General features: G+C 35.3%; 1 protein-coding gene across 1 annotated transcript in view; it reads left to right on the forward strand.

Annotated features, from left to right (window-relative positions):
- The first annotated feature begins 692 nt into the window (after positions 1-692).
- PHKB (phosphorylase kinase regulatory subunit beta) overlaps positions 693-21,526 on the forward strand; it is an 81,676-nt gene continuing 60,842 nt past the window's right edge. Inside the window, exons 1-6 of the mRNA XM_009276706.1 lie at positions 693-808; positions 7,405-7,494; positions 9,624-9,762; positions 12,626-12,725; positions 15,929-16,036; positions 18,000-18,080. Coding sequence (XP_009274981.1) covers positions 754-808; positions 7,405-7,494; positions 9,624-9,762; positions 12,626-12,725; positions 15,929-16,036; positions 18,000-18,080 — 573 coding nt within the window. The 5' untranslated portion in view covers positions 693-753. The remainder of the gene's footprint in view (positions 809-7,404; positions 7,495-9,623; positions 9,763-12,625; positions 12,726-15,928; positions 16,037-17,999; positions 18,081-21,526) is intronic.

The following is a 21,526-nucleotide window of genomic DNA, read 5'->3' on the forward strand; positions in this document are numbered from 1 at the left end:
CTTAAGCAATAAAATACTGTTTCATTCGTTGCTACTGTGATAACTAATATTTAGGAGCAGATTAGAAGGATATTCAGTAGTTGGCCAGTCTGCAACCCCTGAAATTTTAGTTACTTTAAAAAACATAAACTTTTTTAAAGATTTGGAAGAACTTGTCATCGTAGTTACAAACAGTATTTTCTTATTTTACATTCCAAACTGGAAGATGTTGTACTTCAAGTAACTGAGATATTCAATACCATAAGCAATATATATGACTGCAAGAAACATCCTAGTGTAAATTCCACATGGGATAAAAGCAGCACTATGCCTAAGCAGAATTTTAGGTCCCCGTGCTTACTATTACTTAACACTTTTATATACACCAGTTAAATCAGTATTTTTATTTAAGCCTGAAATATATCAAATAGATTTTATTCAGCACCTTTTGACGTTAGTAGCAAATTTCCTATTGAATAATAAAGTTACTGTCTAATGTCCAAACGATGGACTTTGTGTAGACTGTGTCATTTAACTCAGATAAGTTTTATGGAAGTAAAAGCAAAATAAAACCAATTTTTAGAGTAGAAGAGGGAAACATAAAATGTAATGAAACTTTACTACCCTTTGTGTCCTGCGCTCTGTCATGTTAATAACTCTACTAACATTGCTTTCACTTAATTTAATGCTGATTGCCTTTAACGTTTACTAAACAGTTTTGAAAATTGCTGTAGCTTAGCCTGAGACGTTTGTGATTAGCTGCACCAATTTGAAATGGCCAATTTGGATGATGACAGAACCTCCTCTGCGCATGCTTTTTTAAAATTTGGTAAGTGTGCAGTTCTGTGTTTTGTACTCAACAAAAAATAATTGTGTGTTTTGTGTTTCATGCAGTGTTTTGTGCTAGCCATTTTTTAGCACTGTACAGTACAACTTAAAAATTTGAGCTCTTTCAGTGAAAGTTTCTGAAAATTGGAATCTACTTAGATTGAAATCTACTGTTCAGATCTTCCTATTTTATTTGTGTTTTGTGTTCTTTTAAGTATCTCTCAGTGTAACAATCTCTGAACTGAAATTTCTCTTTTAAGATGATGGTCATGTGAAAGGTGCACCAAGAACGGTGTTTAGATTTAACTCCTCAAAAAACCCAATGTGACTGGTTTAGAGAAAAGAAGTAAAATTTCCAGTAAGTCAGTCATTGTTCCAAAGCTTGAATTTTGGAAATTAAGTTGAAGCAAAATAAAGCCCCCTGGCACAGCTTCTCTTTAGAAGCTAGAATATGTGAGGTTGTCAAGACCATTACTGTTTTAGCTCAATATATTTTGAAAAGAGTTTGACTGGAACAAATGTGTCCATATGTGAAGCTCGCTGATCTGGGGAAAACTGTATAGGACTCTTGTTTAGTCTGTGTTGAAACACAAAAGCAGTACAAGTGCTAGTGAGAGTAACCAGGGAAGGGGATTTCAGCTGTCTCTTGCCACAACAGAGTCACTTGAACTACCCTGCCCTGCCTGTGGCACTTCTGTTTTGCCTCTCAGTGTCAAAGGACATGTGAAGTGTTGACATTGTAATAAAAAAATTACTCTTTCCAAATTATTATATTGATACTTGATGTTACTGTTGTTATGATGCAAAATAAACATTTTTAGTACTTTTAAGAGCTCTTGTTTCGAGTTCTTAGAAATGGCAATGATTGCCTTGCATATCCTGAATGGTTTTCTGCCTTGCTTGTAGCATTTACAAGGCTTGTGTGGTAGACATTGGCGTTTTGGTGTATTTTGGTTATGTGAAGCTCTTGTGTGCTGGCCTGACGGTCAGTGTTTTATTTCTGGTGTTTAGTAACTTCTGTGTGTTGTTAGCTACTGTGAATGCTGAAATCAGTAATTTCCATTAAGTATAATGTACTGTAGAGAGAAATCACTTAAGATGATTAGGAAATGGAGAAAGGACAGAATAAATTGGAACATACTTTTTTCTTTCTCCATGAAATTGTAATTGAAGTATATGCATAGTCTAACACATGATTTTTCTTGATAAATGATAGTTGAAAAGTTTGTCACTTTAAAACTATTTAGATGAAACTATTACAAGATTTTACTCATTTTTACTTGTGTTGTTATCATTACTCAACCTACGTAACACTTTGTATCTTGTGTTTATTCCTAATGTTTATTCAGATAGAGGAATACCTTAATACTTTTTTCTTCTTCCTCCCCCAGCCCCTCTCCTGCATTTCCTTACCATGTTTTCATTGAATTGTAGAACAGTTCAGTTTGGAAGGGATGTTAGGAGGTCATCTACTCCAGCCTCTTGCTCAAGGCAGGGTCAGCTATGAGATCATAGTTTCCTCCTGTATGTAGTGATTAAAAATCCCCACCAGCAACAGCACAGTTGGTACATGTTAAGTTCATGGAATCAGAGTTCAGATATTTACATATGTGAGAAATGAATTTTCCTTCTAGTGGAAGTGCTTCTGAAAATTATTTTCTGTTATCACCTTGCTCAACTACATGGGTTTGGACTTAAAAGCAGATGTATTTCATGGCAGACAACTATTAGAATAAACTGTATTGCATCCAACAGTGTTTCTCTCCAGTACTGTATTAAGTCTGAGCTCAGGAGAGATTGCAGGAGAGGTCTCGAGGGAAGGGAAATGTGACGTTGGGAGGATGTGATTTGTTCATATGGTATCATTTCTTAAACTTTGCTGTGTGAAAAAATAAAATCCTCTTTGGTCCCAATGACTTCTGTAATGTGAAGATGTTGCTGCCGGTACGAATACCGGGTAATGAAGGTTACTGTGATCTGAGATCCAGAACTTGTTCATGTCGCAAGTGTTGGATTATATCCAGAACTAGTGTCGCATTAAAGGACTGTGGTCAGTTTTTAGTCTCATCAAATCTCGAAAGAAACCTGGTATTCTCAGCTTTTTTGTCTGTGCTGATTTAATTATGCAAGTAAACATTTTCTTTTGTTCTTCTGGCATGTGAAATGTTGGGAAAAAAATTCTTGCTGTGTTGCTTCCATTTGTTTGTGATTAAACTTTGGGGGGGGGTGTTTGGTTGTTTGTTTTTTTAAATTCTGTACTTTGAAAAATTTGAATAATCAATCCTTGTTGAAATATGCAAATCTTTATCCATAGACTAGGTCCAGAATTCCATTCTGATGCCTATTTTTCTTTAATACCTGCAATTGCTGCCATCTTCAAGGATGTGTGGATGTTCAAAGCTTCTGTATAGATGAATTTGGGAGCAGGGTTTCAAAATGGTGGCCATAGCTTTTAAATCTAAACATCTAGGCAGTTTATAGCTCTTTCCTGAAGAGCAGTTAATGCTAGTCTGAAGTATAAATGGAATAAAAATGAAGTGGATGGGAAAGTACTTTAACATCAGGATGACATAATAGTCTCAGCCTCCAGAGGTTGATATACATAAGTATTTACACTGCTAATAGCTCACCTCAGAGAACTTCCCTTACTTTCCTTCAGTTTTGTATTCTGCTTAGAAGAGACAATTAAATTATAAATTTTTCCTGGAATTGTTGTACATTTGAGTTTCACCTGCTGAATAATGTTTTCTTACAGTTTCCATGTCTTAGCTAAGTCAGAAATATCTTCTCTGTTTATTACTTTAGTTCTACACTAGTAATTGATGTCTCTGTTATCAGTTATTGGGCTGTTGCAGATTTCTTCTTGTTCTCTAATACTTTGAAAGGAAATGACTATCCTTTTTAGTAATTCTTCAACCTGATGAATGGTGAAATCATATTACTTTGGAACCTGTATGTGGTAGGAAATAAAAGGGGATTAATTTTTGATTCAAAGTATGGATATAGTGTATTTAGTCAGTGCAATATCTGAAGACAAACAGGGATTTAATTGGACTTGGGATAAGGATTTTGAGTGTTCTCTTATCAGACATTAAATGTATTAATGCAGGAAGCAACACTTTGATTTCCTATCTGTTTGGGTTTTTAGTGATTTTGAAGTAGTTACTGACATGCAGCAATCCACTTCTGATGTAAGGAAGTAATGGACGTACTTCATTCTTTGTGGAAGAAAATCTGAACTACCATGTACCCTATTTAAATTTTGTACAGGGTTGTTACACCGGTGTACAGCTGAAGAAATACTAAATCAACAAAATATTTTTTTATATTCCTTCCTAGCATATATACTTATTTACCTAAAATAAAACTCACACTGTATGGTTACAATGAAATGAGATATTTATGAAAAATAGTATTTGAAATTAATGTCTTCATTCGGTTTCTTCTGAATGCTAACGTACAAACTGAGAACTCAAGGGTACTATTTGCATATGTCATTCTTTCATGTTTAAGTGTTGCAGAGTCTTGCTGCTGTCATTTTTTTCAGTTTGAAAACCTATTTTAAACATGTAATTGAAAATAGCTTTCTATGGCAGGTTTTTGTCTTGCTGAAATGAACTATTAAATAGCTTTTGGAAAAGAGTATAGATGGGCTTTTTTTAGCCATCCTAAAAATAGCTTCCACTGGGTTATGGTCTCATTACAAAACCACACAGAAGGAGCAGCTAGCTTCATGTTTGCCCTATCTGTTTCTTGCTTTTGATTAGATTGTGATACTAATGAAACATAACTTACCACAGCATTTGTCCAGCAGAATGCTGTAAACATCCAAGGAAAACATGAACTATATAGATGCTAATGAGGAATTAATGAAGAGTATGTGGAAAACTTTGATTTTGAGTGTTCCTTTAAACAAGTTCTCCTGCTCGTAGTAGGAGTACTTTTAAGGAATACTTTCAAGGCATAAAACTTTACTTTTTGTCAATTTTCTTGAACTTTGAATTAATTTCACCTTTTTGTTTCATCAACAGTATACTCTGGCTGTTTTAATTTATTTCTGCTAGTAAAGTTCCAAACATCTAAAAGAATATAGTTTGTAGATGGTGGTGCTTTGACATTGTTATGCTCTTTGTTCTGTTCAGTCTTCTTTCTGCACAAAATTCAAATCTTTGAATGCTCTGAAAAAGGAGAATATGCTTTTTGTTCATGATAACTTTATTTTGTTTCTCTGTTGGCCACAGAGGGTCACAGATGGTCTGGTAAGTATGTAAATTAGAACAATTTTATTTTAGAAACTTTTGACTTGTGTGTATAAGTGTGCGTGCCTGTGAATACTCCACTGTTTTTCATGGTGCAGTACTGGGGTTAACAATCTGCAAGTAATAGACATTCTGAACCTTTTTCACACACAAAGGACAGTGTATTATGTATGTGTTATAAGGTTAACAAATCTAAGAGTAAGAATCTTTGTCTTTGAAAAACTAGTAAGTAAATATTTCTCCTAAATTTGCTACTTTTTATGCAATACGTGACTTACTGAAGATTTTTTCCTATGCATATTCTGTCCTACTTTCACTGAATCACCTTATAAAATTACAGTTACTGCAGGTCACTGTGTTGTGTGCTTTTGCAAGGTAACTGAATTAATAGTATGACAATATAAATTGCAAATTTTCTAATGGACAGGGATTCCTAGGCAAAAAGAAGTAGAAAGATAAAATTGCTTTGAAAAATGGATTTAAATGGCGTTAAGAATGTTGATTTTTAAACAGAAGATACAAAAGCAGGGCCTGTTGCGACAGGACAAGGGGGAATGGCTTTAAACTAAAGGGGGGTAGATTTAGACTAGATATAAGGAAGAGATTTTTTACGCTGAGGGTGGTGAAGCCCTGGAACAGGTTGCCCCAAGAGGTGGGGGGTGCCCCATCCCTGGAAACATTCAAGGTCAGGTTGGACGGGGCTCTGAGCAACCTGATCTAGTTGAAGATGTCCCTGCCCACAGCAGGGGGGTTGGACTAGATGATCTTTAGAGGTCCCTTCCAACCCAAACTATTCTATGATTCTATGATTCTGTGAAAAGGTGTGATGTATTACAAGTTGTTTTTTTTCCTCCGTTACAGATAAACTTCATTTCTTTTAGCTTTGTTTTTTTAGTCAACTAAAATAAATTGGGCTCTCTGCGCTTCCCTCTCAGGCCCTTTCCCCACATGCACATGTTGTTTGTAACTTAACCTCTCCCAATGAGGAAAGGAAAGGCTGTAGGGGAAGCTCAGATGTGTTGTTAAACCAGAGAATCCATGCACAACAGACCCACAGGAGTCTGCTCAAGGAGGGGTGGATTTTTTTTTTTTTTCCCCCACTACTACAATTGCAAAGCAAAAGTAATGCTAATTTGCGGGGTGGGGTTTGAGTTCCTGAGGGGCAAAAACATTTTCCAACCTCCCCACCACAGGACTTGATGAATAAAGCCTCTGTCACCACTCCACATACATTCATTTCCTTTGGATGAGAGTCCTGTATATGGACAATCTCCTGTCTAATGCTTGGATATGTGCTGGGCGTGCGAAAGAGGTGACTTGAATAGGAGCACTCTGCTGCATCCTGCCAGAAGTGCTTGGCTGGCTGGGCTTTGCTGGCAGTTCATTTCTCTGAGCTTTTCAGAAGGACAGCATGCAGTCCGGAAAGGGGAAATTCTCATTCTTCCTGTTATCAAATGGCTCTGTGGGAGATCTTGCCATCCAAAACACTGAATAAAGCCAAAGTGATTTATGGAAGGAGAGCAGTGTGTTACTCTTAAATTAGAAGTTGGAAATGGTTTGCCCCAGTAATTTTTAAGAAATCGTGTCTTTCTGATAGGTAGGTCATTTCAGATATCAGGAGAACGGACTTTTCAGGTGCAAATAGGGAAGCAGTCAATATGTGGGACACTGAGAAGGAAAGATGTGGATTTGGTAGTGTAGTATTCCTCTGGAATATAGGTAATCTGGGGGCTTTATCTGTTGGATAGGTTGCTTAAGCTTTGGTAGTATGTGAGAACAAGCTAACCCTTTTTTGATTCAAGACGTGAAATCAGCTAGGCTTATTGTGGTGGTGGGTGAAAACGAGGTTAGGATAGGTAAAACACTAATAGTGTTGTACGTCTTCATTTTAGAGGGCAGGTAGCGAAGTAATAGTTAAATTTGGGCTACTTTTGTCCCTCTGCCTTCTGTTTTTCTACATATCTTTAGGAATTCTGTCTGTAGCATACTTAACTTCTAAGAAAATGTTCCTAGAAAATTCTTAACATTTAATAGGCTGTCTTCAATAATTAAACTATACATTTATGTAGCATTTGGTGTAGCTGAATATCTGCAAGTCATTGGAGATCCAAATGGAGGTCTTGTTTGTGTGGACAGGTACTGTAGAAAAAAATGTGTATAGAAATCTATTCTCTGAAATTATAGAAATTACAACTTTTTTTTGTTTGAATTGAAATTCGATAAATTGTGCTTTTGTATAACAAACATGAAAAAAAATCATATTGCAGTAATTTTTAGCAATAGTGGAATTATGAAACTAATTCTGATCTTGATTTTGTTTTTCTCTTCTTTTTTTTAGGTTCAATTTATGAGCCACTTAAAAGTATTAACCTTCCAAAACCAGAGGGGGGAAGTCTGTGGGACAAATTAGATCATTATTACAGAATTGGTAAGTTAATAATTGTTCCTACCATGAAAGATTTTCAGTGTAACTTACTAAAATATTTACAGTTATGGTTATGACAGTAATTAGCTTTGTCTTAAAATAATATCTGCGGTCTTTAATAAGGATTTTTATTTTCTGAGAGGTAAAGGGTTCTGTCATTACAATTCCTCATAAGATTCCTGTGATAATATAATGCATGTATTTGGATATTTCTTACATTGCTTGAAAAATCATGACCTGTAAATAGTGTTCAGAATGATCATTTGCATTTGTCAAATGGTAGAACAGATTCTGAGTTGCACCTGATGGTCTTGGATGGGGAGCAGTTTTTGATGCTTGAGCTAACCCAGCTATGAATTGGAATTGATATTTACATGTTAAATATCATCGCTACATTATTCTTACTTGAGGATAGTTTCCTAAATTTCTGCTGGGAGTTTGAAAGGTGCAAAAACTGGAGGGCTGAATTACACTTCTTGCTGAAAATGAAAATGTATATTGGAAATCCAGTCCAGCTGTAAGACTGAATTTAGAATTATTTTGGATAAAGTGGTAGCTAGTATTGTGGCATTAGCCAGATACAGCTGAGGAAACATTTAAATGGAAGAAAGCTTTCTTGTAGTACTTATAACAGTTTGACAGGCCATCAGTGAGAAGTTAATTTTTGTAACTGATGGTGCCATAATGGATTTTTGTGCTGAAATTTTATCTGTTAGCTAACATATTTTATACCAACTTTAGTGTTTTTCTTTTCATTATGAGATCATTTTAAGCCAAAAACATGCGTGTTAAAGAAACAATGGTTTATTTTGATTGTTTTGGGTGTTGGGGGGGGTTGTGTTATAATAAAGTCCTGTCTGTATTCTAAGATCAGGTTTTCTAATGGTTGTGCAATTGACTGTTTAAAATTTAAGTCTTAGTCAGGCAAGGGTATAGGATAGTGAGCAATTTTTCCATCATTCTAAAAATGTGGGATGAGACTCCCTTCATTCAAATTGCTTTTTGAAGTGAAATCTGTGAGTTGTGCCTGGTCTATCCATAGATGCACTGCTTTTGTCTTTCTTACAGAGGAGATGACTGTTCAATTTACTTTTAATGCTTGGCAGCAGCAAATCTGTGGTGGTGCTTGCTATTTAGCTGTTGGGCACTTATGTTGCAAGCAGTCTGCTGCCTCAGTAAAAATTTACTATTGGATTTATACTTCATTTTATAATTATCTCTATTGACTTTTTCAGGTAACATTTTATCAAAGTTCTTGTTATAATGTATTAAGTCACCGAAGAATATAATGCAAAAAGCCATAAACCCCAGTAATTTTCATTTAAAATACTTAATTTCTAATACATAGACAATAAAGAGGCTTTTTTAAATTGATGCTTGATAACATTCTGGAAGAAAATTGCTTTCTTGTCTTATAATGGACAGGTTATTGTTAGAAGGGTCGTTCAAGGACATTAAGCCCTGTTTCAATCTTGTGGCACGCTGGTTATTACACAGTTTTAGGAAAACAATTCACAAAATGCGAAATATTAAAGTACAAAAAGAAAGAAAGTAATATTTAGTATTTTTTCTAATTCAGTTTTGACAACTTGAAAATTCCTGTCTTGTTCTATTTTTATGTCAAGGTACTGAGTTAAATAACCGTAGTTGTCCTTTCTCCTTACTTACTCATTCCTTTCCTTTTTTAAAAAAATTGATACAATCGTCTGGCCTAAGTTAAAAATTTGATTTTTATGAATGTACAGTTCTGCAGAGTTTAACTATTTAAATTATTTGGGGGGGGCAGTTGACATACTGTAGCCCCCCTCCCCCCCTTTTTTTTTTTTAAATAAAAGGGAAATTACTGGGTTGCATTGTAGAGATTCTGTACAGAGAGGGTTGTACTAGAACAGAGCCATAAAAATAGTTTTGAATACTGATTTTTTGTAAAAAGGTCTAATTTGACTGAAAAAACAACGTGACAAAAAATTTTTTGTGTGGCTTTCTCCTCCTTACCTTTCTTTCTCTTCTGTTTTATGTTGTGCATGCTCTAACAGGTTGTTCACACCTTGATTTATTCCTGAAAATCTATGTAGAAACTGGAAGAAATATAAGTGCTGTTAATACCACTTTTTCTTTTTTCCTTTTTCCAGTTAAGTCAACGTTGCTGCTTCATCAAAGCCCCACCACAGGTCTGTTTCCTACAAAGACATATGGGGATAACCAAAAGGCAAAAGTACACGACAGTCTTTACTGTGCTGCATGTGCCTGGGCATTAGCCCTTGCTTACAGGTGAATAACTTCTAAACTCGCATCTCTGCCATGTTACATTCTTTCTTATGCAGTTCCCTGGGAATGTTTTAAAAGATGAAGCTTTATCAAAAATAGTTTTGTAAACCCATAGAGATGGTACATGTTTCCAAATCTCAATAAAAATATTTATGTAGCTACTAGGTTAAAAAATGCCACTCTACTTTTGGTAAGCAAACATGTTTTCATATGATTTAATTGGTACCAATATTCTGAAACAGAGGAATTAATGCATTCTATTAAAAATAAAGGTTATTGCGGCAAACTGTAATCAAGGAATACTGCTCATTTTAAATGTAGTAGGAGAGTTCAGAGCAGAAGCAGGCTTGTTGCAGGTAGTAACAATCTGGGTACTTGCAGGAAACTGAATCCTTGAATGCTGAGAAATGTGTATTTGGGAAATGATAGTGACTATCATCCTCGCTAGGTACAAAGGCTGGGCAGTCTCAGTTGTTAGCTCTTCTATTTTCCGTTTCTTCCATTTCCACTGTTGACTCATTAGAGAAGTAGGTTAGGAATTTGTGTGGTGTATTATGATGTTAAGAACTATGGGAGAGTTACTTCCCATAATAATTTATTCATAATTCCCTCTCCTTTAGGTCAAATAACTATGGAAATTGCTTTCTGAGATTTAGTATTCCTTGTTTCCAACCTTGCTACCCCAGCCACCCGGGAAAACACAGACAGAGGTGATGATAACTCAAATGCAGTGTTTTTAAGGAAGAAGATGGTGTGCAGATATTGAATAATTTACTCTTTTTAGTAATCAGTTTCACGTATGAGGTAGTGATCACATTCTTGGACAAAATTCTAGTATATGTTACAGAAGAAGGGCCAGAAATAATATGAGGAGCTACTGTTGAAGTAAAGATGATCTACTTTGCAGATAAAAAGTTTTGAGTTTCTTTTTTGTTTCCATTTATTGCTTTAGATTCTATACCTCTGATGCCAGTCTGAAAAAAAGTTATTAAAATTGTCTTCTAGGAAATGTTGTTAGAAAATGATGCTTTTTGAAAGAGAAGACGTACAGAGATCTGTGTTTACTTCTGGAGATGCCATGCCTGATATCTAATGGGTTTCAAAATTTTGAGAAACTAGCAAAAATTATAAGGAATTAACATTCAGAATGTGTAATTATTACTTTCATTTCTTATACTGAAATCTTTGCATTTTTCTTTTAATTCCTCTTCCTGTTGGTGAAATATAAGCATTTGAAAACAAAAAAATAGAAAGAAATTTAGAAGGAAGAATGGAAGGGGCAGGGGTGATTGTTTGGAATCGTCAGCAATTCATAGAAGAGAGCATGGCATAATGTTGCCCGAGTTAGTCAGTCTTTAATTTCCAATATGTAGAACCATAGAAGGTGATATATGAAATTTGTTGGAGGTTAAAGGAAGGGCAAGGTGGCAAGATAAGTAGTTTGTGTTACTTCCAGTTATGCTCAGAACAGGGCCCTGGACTTCAGGTGCTGCACAACAAATTTTCTTTGATGGGCAAAGGTTGGTGATTGAAATTAAGTGAAAGGCTAAAATCTGAAATGAGCCAAGATACAAGACTCGTGTGGAAGGCTGCATTATCTACCACATGCAGATTACTCTACTTGACTCATGCCAGTGCTACTGTCTGCTTTCATAAAAGCTGAATTTCTTGAGAGCGTGTTAAGAAGACAAACACTGCTATCGTGAATAGAGGAAAAATGTTGTAACATGAAAACTTGCAGAGCTTTTACATGTGCTTCTTATTGCTCTTTGGAATTATGATAAAGTTGAGAATAAATCCTGCTGCTTAAAATTTCTTAACCTATTAATTTTGCATTATCTGGCTTTATTCCTTGTGGGGTTGCTTTTTCCCCCCTTGTTTCAACTTTGTAATTGAAACCAAGTACATTTCTCATATCTAAGATTATTATTTAAATAGCACGATTTCTGGATGTGTATGATTTTTGAAGTTACTGCTACCTTCCTAATTTCAGTGTAGGTGGCATAACCTGGGCATAAACTACTAACTCGTTAAGTATGGTGGAAAAGGATATGCTTCATTTGCAGTGTAGTTATCATCCACTTAGCTGTAATCAAATTAGTAACTGCTATGAAGTGGACTGAGAAATAGCAGTGAGCATATTATGCTGTTTTGTATCAGAGATATGTTGTTGTAAGTTACAAATATGTAAGAAAACATCATTTTCACCTTGAAAGGCTCAATCAAAAATTGAGAACTGGAAGAGACAGAACACGTGAGTGCAAAGATCAAGATTGTTTAGACATTATACATTTGTTATAGTTAAAATAACTTGGGATTTGGCATTGGTTTTAATATACGTTTAGTAATATAGAAATTGAGAGTGGTGTTTGATTTCATGGTGTAAAAACATATACTAAGGTATCGAAACACATTTCTGGACATTCAGAGTAGTTAACTTTCAGCCTCTTGTATGCACAGCTGTAGTTTATCAGCATCATCTGGAAAGTGACTGCTTGATTATGAACAGCGGATGTTTTGTACAGTTAAAGAGAAATTGCCTTTGTGTTTTGGATCTCTCACGGAACACAGAACAGTGGCTTGCAATGTTATAATATCAGCAAGGACTTTTTTTTTTTTTTTTAAATCTTGAAGTAGGAATGTTTGTGTAAGTTGCAACATAAACTAAAAAAATCTTTTTTTTTTTTTTTTTAAATAAGGAAGGATGGGTTGGGCTATAAATATGTTGATATGAGTGTGGGCACCACTATACAACAGTGTTAATTACATACTTAATATTCCAAAGCGCTAATGTTTCCTTTTTTTCCCCCCCCCCCCCCCGCTAATGTATTTCCAATTTGGTTTATGAGTTCTCTCTCTTACCCAGGCGTATTGATGATGACAAGGGAAGGACTCATGAACTGGAGCATTCTGCTATAAAGTGTATGAGAGGAATTCTCTACTGCTACATGCGTCAGGCCAATAAGGTAAAACACTGTAGTGTGGACACAAGCATTCACTTAATTCTGAGGGATTAATTAAACTGTGAAAACTAACTTCTAAATATAGATAAAATTCAAAAAGGGAATGCAGTATTACTGTGTCCCAGCTAAGAACAGCTGCTTCACTATTGTCAGGTTGCAGCATTGTTTTAGGGTATAAAAGACACAAGCATTTTGCCAAGTAAGCTGCAGAGCATACTTGAAACTTCTTTGGGTTCCTTTTGCAGTTATTTATCCCGTTTAAACATTAGGCCATTAGTAATCGGGGGGGTTTTTTATGTGTTTTTAATGCTTAAATGGAAAGATGTAGAATTTATTTTAGCTAAGGCTGGAGAGTTTTCTTTGCACTGTTAACTTGGTTATTGCATTTGCAGTTGTTCTCCTTACCTAGGTGATTTGATTATTTTGCTTGGTTTCTTCAGCAGCCACTATCCAGTATTCTTTGACTTAATGATGTAAATTCAGAAGGGCAACAATCCGAAATGAATAAAGAAACAGGGTAACTTACTTACGTTGTAATACAGTTGATATATTCAGCTTGTAATCCCCTTGTGAGTATAACCTGAATATTCTTGAATATTCAGGGCTTCTCCTTATCAAAATTTAGATGTGGTGGATTAATTTTGCACAGTGGTTAGCAGTAATTCTACAAGTAGTTAAATATCTATATTCCATGTGATTATTTAAAGTTTCATGTCACTGACTTTTAACTGTATTAATAAAACTAACTCTCATGTGTTACCACATAGCTTCAATCACTTCTAAGCACGAAGCTGAAATGTAAAGTCTATAGGCATGTGATATCAGTAATAATAATAAGCAAATCAGGTGTATTGCCAGTTGTATTTATGCTGACATGGTATTTTTTTTCTCAGTTTTCTTAGTCTGCTTCTTTGTAGTCTTATATCTTTAAATAATCTTGACCTAAATTGATCTTGTTACAGTTGAGCTGTTGTTTTTCTCTTTGACATGCAGTGGTTTGTTTTGAGGATGATCACTGCAGATAGGAATAATGAGCATTAAATTAACACAGGTGTCACACTGCTGACATACTGGTTGCCGGTTTTTGCCTTGATTACTATAAATGCTTCTCTCTTCCCACAGCGTAGTAATAAGCAGTCTGAGATACCTAACAGACATGAGTCAAATTGGACTTTATTCTGAGAGACTGTATGTGCTTGCCTCATGTCGAAGGAGGATATTTTTTAATAATATGAATTATATATGTCCAAATACTAAGGCATGACTTGAATAGATGATGCTGCTTGTGACAAAAATTGCAGATGTTATATTCTATTGCTAATGAACATATGAGTTATGACCCAAAATGTATTGAATGCGTTCATGGACTAGACATGATAACTCCACAAAATAGTATTCACTTTCTTGCTTCTGGGGCACATGCTATATGCTCTGTATGATTTGTTGGTGGAGAAGAATATCACATGAAGTTAAGATCAGTGTTGAAAATGTTGTGAAACATGGACTAGGTCCTGGCAATGATGGTTAGAAACTGTTTGTTGGAGAGCGTAGCGTGACTTGAGGAATTATGGAGAAGGATCTTCTTCTTTTGTTACCTTCATTCTATTCTTTGTGAATGTGATCTCCTTTCTCTGCCCTATTGGCAGCTCTCTGACAGTCCAGATTGTTTTCTCAAATGGTTTTGTAAAGTAGCAGACGTTGTATTTCGTGACGAAAAAGGAGTCAAAACTACGTTAAAACCACCGTCGTTCTTATTTCACTGCTTTGTTGTTAACCTCTTGTATTAGTTATTCATCTTACCGCATTCCATCTCCATCATAAGAGATTCTGTGTCATAGAGACTCATTCTGAGGTTCAATGATAGTGTCCATGAATAAAAAGTCATTTTAATCTGGGGTACTAGTCTTCCTATCTATAATCTTTATGTTTTCTTTTTAAGCTATCAGCTTTGCCTTCCAGTATCTGTAAACATTTCACTGTACATCTGAATGTCACAAACTGTGCTCACCAAATTAAATCTTTGTTTTCCTATGTACTCTTTTATACTAGATATTCTTTGCTTTTGCAGCTGTTCATTTGTTACATGATCTGTACGTGGCAATTTCTGAACACTTTTGTAGGTCTATAACCCAAAAGGCTTTAAAAATATTATTAATAACAATAATTTCTTTTTTGTTTTAAAACCTTTGTCACATTGTCAAATGGTACAACAATAATTATTAATTTTTATGGATCATTATTCATAGAAATTAAGACTATTGTTCCCAACATAAGTTTTGGGCTCTTGCATTCCAGTAAGAGCTTTAAACTAGGAATGGTGAGGGAGAAAGAGAGTGCTCGACAATCAAGTGAGGAAGTGGTGGATGGTGTAGGCGAGCAAAGGGCCTGGGGTGATGTGAACAGAAGGCACATAGCATTAACTGAAGTGGAATTGTCCCAAGCGTACGTGTGGAAATAAGGAGGTACCTATGGGACAGCATTATGGAGAAGAAAGCTCTCGTACCCTTTCTGGGAAATCAGCATGCCTGGGTGCCTCTCAGAAATGCCCGTACACTAATGCATGCGGCATGGGGAACAAAAAGGAGGAAATAGAAGTATGTGTGCAGCTCCAGGGCTATGATCTCATGGGATCACAGAGGCGTGGTAGGATAGCTCAAGTGACTGGAACACTGTGGTGGACGAATACAGGCTCTTTAGGACAGGCCAGGAAAGTGAGCAAGGGAGTTGCCCCATATGTGAGAGAGTAGCTGCGTTCATGGTGCTCTGCTAGGGAAAGGTGGTGAGCCAGCTGAGAGCTTATGGGTCAGGATTCTATATGTACATTTCAGATCTGTGAATTCAGGGTAGGCGTGATATGCTTCAACGTGCTTTCTGCTAAGATTTCAGCTCCAGTAAAATGAAGTGGTGTCTGTCCAGAAGGTGGAAGTGACTAAGCATCTGTAGCTAGCTATTACAGTTTTTTTTTTCTACCAGACCCAAAAAGATTAGACAGATGGGTTGAATATTTGTATTCTTTAAGTATATGTATACTTTAAGTATGTATGAAATAGTTTCTTATAAGTTTCAGGAACTGTTGCTTCTAAGTTTTACGTAGTGGTCATATCAAGAAATTTTGAAATACCTGAGTTATGTAGTGAATTTGTGGTTGCCAAACATACTGAAATTATTGACTTCGATTTTATTTTTTGCTTTTAATTCACCTTTAGGTTCAGCAATTTAAGCAAGACCCCAAACCATCTGAATGTCTTCATTCTGTTTTCAGTGCACACACTGGAGATGAGGTCTTTTCCCATAAGGAATATGGTCACCTTCAGGTAAAATATGCATGTGTGCGTAAATGAAAGATTGGATGATTTTAAATAATGGTATTGCTGTTTCCATTCTTTCATGATGCAGCTGTCTGTTTAGATTTGTTAGATGTGTTGTACTTGATAAAATTGAGATTCCTTCTGCATCTTTTGGTGAAGAAGACAGACTGTATTGAAACATAGCTCAGTGGTATGTTTTGGTCAGAAGGTACCGAAATAACTGTGGGATTTGTGGAGGTAGATGGTTGGGTTGTTTATGAAGTTGCTTCTTTTTGAGACCGACAGGTGGCTGTCAGTAAATAATCCTGGCAAAAAAATGTTGAAGTAGTCAGTAAAGTGAAAGGTTTAGTGTAATCTTACATTGAATATTATATTTTTTATTAATGTTCCCAGCTTAATTTTCCTTAAGTCTGAGCAATTTTCATTCATAGTAAAGATTTAATGTACACTGTCAACAGCTTTGTCTAGTTACAAATTTGTTCACTATTTTGTGTAGTGGTTCCTAGTCAGATTCATTGCATAATTGATTGTTTTATTGTCTTTAATTTTCCAAAGTGTTGATTTCCTCTTTATTTTTTCTCTTTACCTTCAGACCCTTTTTTGCATTCATGACCTTGTTCTTTTGCATTCCATAACTCTGTGTACTCTTTTTAGTTCGGAAATTGTTAGTGGAATTATCCAGAAGTGGCAGTAGGTTGATAATTATTTAATTTCATGGTGACAGCATCACTTAAATAGTTTGTACAGTAAATGTGTTGGAATCAGGAAATGTATGGTCTGCGAAAAATGATTTATGGAGTTATCCTAAGTTAGCATTTTGGACTTCTATGTGAAGCTTCCTGAACATGCACATCTTTCATCTGCAGGAGCAGACAATAATTTTGGGACCTGGGGAGCACTGTATGATAGTTGAAGTCTCTGTTTTTTGTGGCAACTCAACCCTTCCCATACACATGAATGCACATTCCCTTCTGTCATCAGCAAATCTCAAAGAACAGAGGGTTTTCAGCTCTGTGGAGACAATAGAAAACAGAGTAACTGAGGTTGTTCAGTTGGGAAGAATGGAATATATTACGTAGCTGGTCTGTCGTTATTGCTGTACTTGGTGCTTTTCGGATTGTATTAAGAATCTGGAGTCAGTGGTCTTTAAATCTTTTGGAATTTTTAGAATTTGGACCTTATTCTGCTATGTTTCAGATAAGGATCCAATTTTTTGTTCTGGATGGTTTCTCTAAATTTACTATACTGAGATTGTAGTTTTGTAGCTCATTGAAGCAAGTTATTGTGATAAACTTATTTTCTCTATTGAAGTTGTACAAATTCTCAATTATATTGGAATTCTGTGTAACAAAAGCAGTTTTCTTTGATTCATTAATAAATTGACATTATGATGCTCATCTGTACACCTGCTGAAGGTAATTACTGTTAATAAATGCTATGTAGAGCTACAAAAGAAAACAGTTTTTCACAAATATATCTGAACGTTGCAGTTGTACTGCTCTCAGATGATAATGCTAAAATTCCAGTTAGGAATAAAGTGATTTGCTTTTTAGATGTGCTGTGTACTGTTCAATATGCTGCTTGCCTTCTTGGTGCTCTATTTGCTAATAAATTGTCGTATGTGTAAATGTGAAACAGCTTGTGACTAAAGTGATTGCCTGTGGGTCAAAGCAGTATGCCTAAGCAAAAACATTTTAATATCAGAGTTTCAAATGATTTAAGAAGTGATACTGCAGCAGAAGTTGTAGAGGACAGTGCTTGTTTGTGGCATTTCTTCCTATTGATGTTTTCCACATCATTATATCTAGGATATTGGTATATTAGGATAATATTTTTGAAGAACCAAAACTGTGTTATATTGGGACCATCTTTGTTAGTGAGTAATATCACATTTAGCTTGTTTATGTTTATTGGAGTCAAATAAACATAAATTTAATTATAGTTTCCTTTCTGTCTTTAATTACTTCAGATAAATGCAGTGTCGTTATTTCTCCTCTATTTGGTTGAGATGATCTCTTCGGGGCTGCAGATTATCTACAATACAGATGAGGTACAAATCGATTTCTGATGTTAAAACACATGCTGTATTAAGTTGCTCTTTTTTTTCCTGGTTCTACTTAATTACCAACTGTAAAATAATTGTTCTGGAAATACACTGCAGATATTCTCCACTTTTAATGGAAGTCAGAAAAGGTAAATGGAATGAATGGATAGTGAAATAAATTAATAGCTAATAAAGTGTTAGATAGGCAAAGAGTGAATGTAACATGACGTTGCAAACTTTTATAGTTCCCTGCTATTTCTGAAAGGTACAAGGTTAAGAATTAAAAGGTCTGTTAGGACAGTTAACTTCTAGTTATGTTGTTCTCACTTTTCATCTTATTTCAAACTGTCAGTCAGTGCATGCTGTCCAGTGGAATTTCAATATAATAAAGAATAGAGTTAATTTTCTGGAAAGCTGAAGGAGTTTCTTCAAATACATATGAATCTATGGGTGTTAAGACGTTTTGCTGTATCTTTAATTGAAAATAAAAAAAATTTTATCATGGTAAGAGATGTTTGTAAGATTGTTAACTGTTCTGTAAATAAGATAATAATAGCCACCATGGCCTTGACTTGAGGACAAGTCATGTCAGGACAACCTGCTGTCCTGCTCTAAAATGAGGTTATGTTTGGGGTTTTTTTTAGCTTTTTTTTCCAATTTTCTTAATCTGGTTTTGTTTAGATTTACTCTTGTCTGTTTAATAATCACTGCTGTATTGCCTTAAAAAGCTTAAATGCACATATAGTACTACCATTTTAAAAAAGGGAGATTTTTCCAGTAATAGTGTATTTGCATTATATTTCTAAAACTTACATCTTCATGAATGTTTTTTCTTTAGATAATGAGAAAACTAAGTGATGCAACTTGTCTCCTTTCTCGCTGAGTTAGATCATATGATAGGTCTATATTATTTCCTCTGAATTGCCCTTATGTCTGTGAGGAGGCAAATGTATATAATTATGTATTTACTTAGCTTGATTTATAAATTGTATTATCCTCCAGATCTTTAATTACAGAATCTGCAGAAAAAGTGCAAGTGTATAGACTCTCCAGTCAGTGGATGTTCTCCGCTTCAATGTCAGGATGTAGCTTTCATTGCAACCGTACCCTAGAAATTTGTGGACTATGGAGATTTATACAAAGATTATCTTACCACAGACCTGTACATTCTATTAGTCTCTGTATAGCTTTAACAATTGGATATATTCTAAGATCTTATTAATGCCACATAATTATGGTATTTCCAAGTTTTTCTGTGTGTCTAGATAATACTCAGCATAGTAGCATTGGCAGCACCGTGGATGTGGCAATCTGCTACCCAGACATCAAGTTGGATATTTCTTTCCAATGATACCATTGCACGACGTATTTAGCCTCTTTCCTTCCATAGAGAGAGGGTTTTGAACTAGTGCTAGCACAGTGGAAGGCGCTGGCAGATGGTTGATATTTGGCAAGCTGTCTGCATGAATATGTTTGTACACAGAACTCTTGGCTTAGGAGGCAATCATTGTATACTAGGCTGCTTGATGTCAGGCGTGGCAGCTGTCAGTGAGTTACCCTCTAGTTGCATCTGTTTGCAGTTGAAAAATTAATCGCATCTTTGCATCCGTAACGAAGGGAACAGTATATGATTGTGCATGTGAATGAATTTGAGAGCAGTTATCTACACATAAAACAGAGTAACACTAGTATTTGCAGTCATCTACACTGCATGTGTATTCTTTATTACACCTTGCTCTCCACATGCTTGACTTCTGGATAAATAAGCCTAACACACACGATCCATAATTTCTGTAAGTGCTTTAGCACTGACTTGGTTATAGCATTTACATGCCCATGATATGAAGATTTTGGTTTGCAACCAGTTATCTGCTGCCTTTTTTCTGTAAATGGGCTATTTGGAAACCTTTAGTTTCATAAAATATCTGTAATTGACCATTTTTTTTCTCTGTGTTCTGAACATCATCACTGGTAGAAAGTCATCAGTAAGGTTATTTATTTCTATGTGGTTCTCTGCTTCTTCATTTAGCTAATGCATCTAAATTTCAGTTAATGGTAGAAATAGGAGAAGCCACACTCTTAATCACTGTGTGTTCTAGCTTCATTCGGAGAAAGTTCATTTTAATACAACCAAATGCTAAATTACAGGGATGAATAATACCGGGCATATCTAAAGAGTGGGACAGTCTGTTTCCTTGAAAGTACTAGCTATGAAAAGATTTAGTGTACAGATAATTGTACATGAGCACCCCATAGTGAAATTTTAGCAGAGGCGTATATAGAGAGACAAGTAAGTATAGAACTATATCTATCGCTGGTGGACTGGTATTAGCATAAAGGGTGTATCTGAAATAGTAACATTTTTAAGATTTAAAGAAAAATTGAGAGAAAAAGACAAAACAGAGATATGCAGGTAAATTAAAATGGAAGCAAATACCTTTCAGTAAAAGATTTGTTTTTTATCTGATAGCTCATTTTAAAAAAAAAAAAAAATCACTTGACTGTAGTAAAGTGGATCCTCCTCTGTAGTTCCCCAGTATGGTTGTGTTTATAGCCGTTGCAATATTCTCTTTTCCCACAGAATCCCCTAGAATAATTTGAATGGGAGGGGATGAAATCCCTGCTTTGGTGGATGAACCAGTGTAAATCTTGTGTTTGTGGTTAAATTTCCTGTAAGTTCTAATCTGTGGACTCTTTGAGGTGAACTGTAAAATTTATCATCAATGTAACTTCCCTACAATTGAGCAACTCCAAATGTCTCTTTCAACAGTGTAAATGAGGAAAAACTATCTGCTTAAATAAGTCCGCAGCTATAGTTGAATACCCCTAAAATACCTTAAATACCTTAAAATACCCTTAAATACCTTATAGTATTCAGTTGAAACATGTTGATCCAAGAGGAGATTTTAATTACAATAAATTGGTTCAGAATTTTATTTGTGTTTATAAAGGAGTGTGTTTGAATCTGCGTAAGTATGTATTATCTGGAGCTAGTAAAATAAAACTTTGGCATATCAATTCTGTTAAAATGAATTAAGAAACAGCACCAAGATTTCTGTGTCCTAATCATGTAGGATTTAATTTCTTTTGCTCTCTGATGTTGTTTGTAGGACAAATCTTTTTTAGAAGATCCAAATACCACCTTTTTGGAGCTCTTCAAATATGTGTCATGAATATGAAATCATTTTTATCCCTGGCTTTGTAGGAACTTCTACATAAATCACATCATCACCTAATTTGGGACAGATTAAAAACTGGTTTTAAAGAGACTATCTGAACTTGGGAACATCATTCTCTGGGGCGGGAAGGATAGAAGGCACAATTATGATGGCTGAGGAAAAACAACTTTGTCTTTTTGAAAAAATGAACAAAAGAAAGTATGCGTTCATTTTCCTTCAGTCACCTTTCTCTCCTTCTCGCCTTCTCTCGCCTTCTCTTTCTTTCTTTCTTTA

This window comes from Aptenodytes forsteri, unplaced genomic scaffold (assembly GCF_000699145.1).
Source record: "Aptenodytes forsteri isolate BGI_AS27 unplaced genomic scaffold, ASM69914v1 Scaffold33, whole genome shotgun sequence".
NCBI classification, from domain to species: Eukaryota; Metazoa; Chordata; class Aves; order Sphenisciformes; family Spheniscidae; genus Aptenodytes; species Aptenodytes forsteri.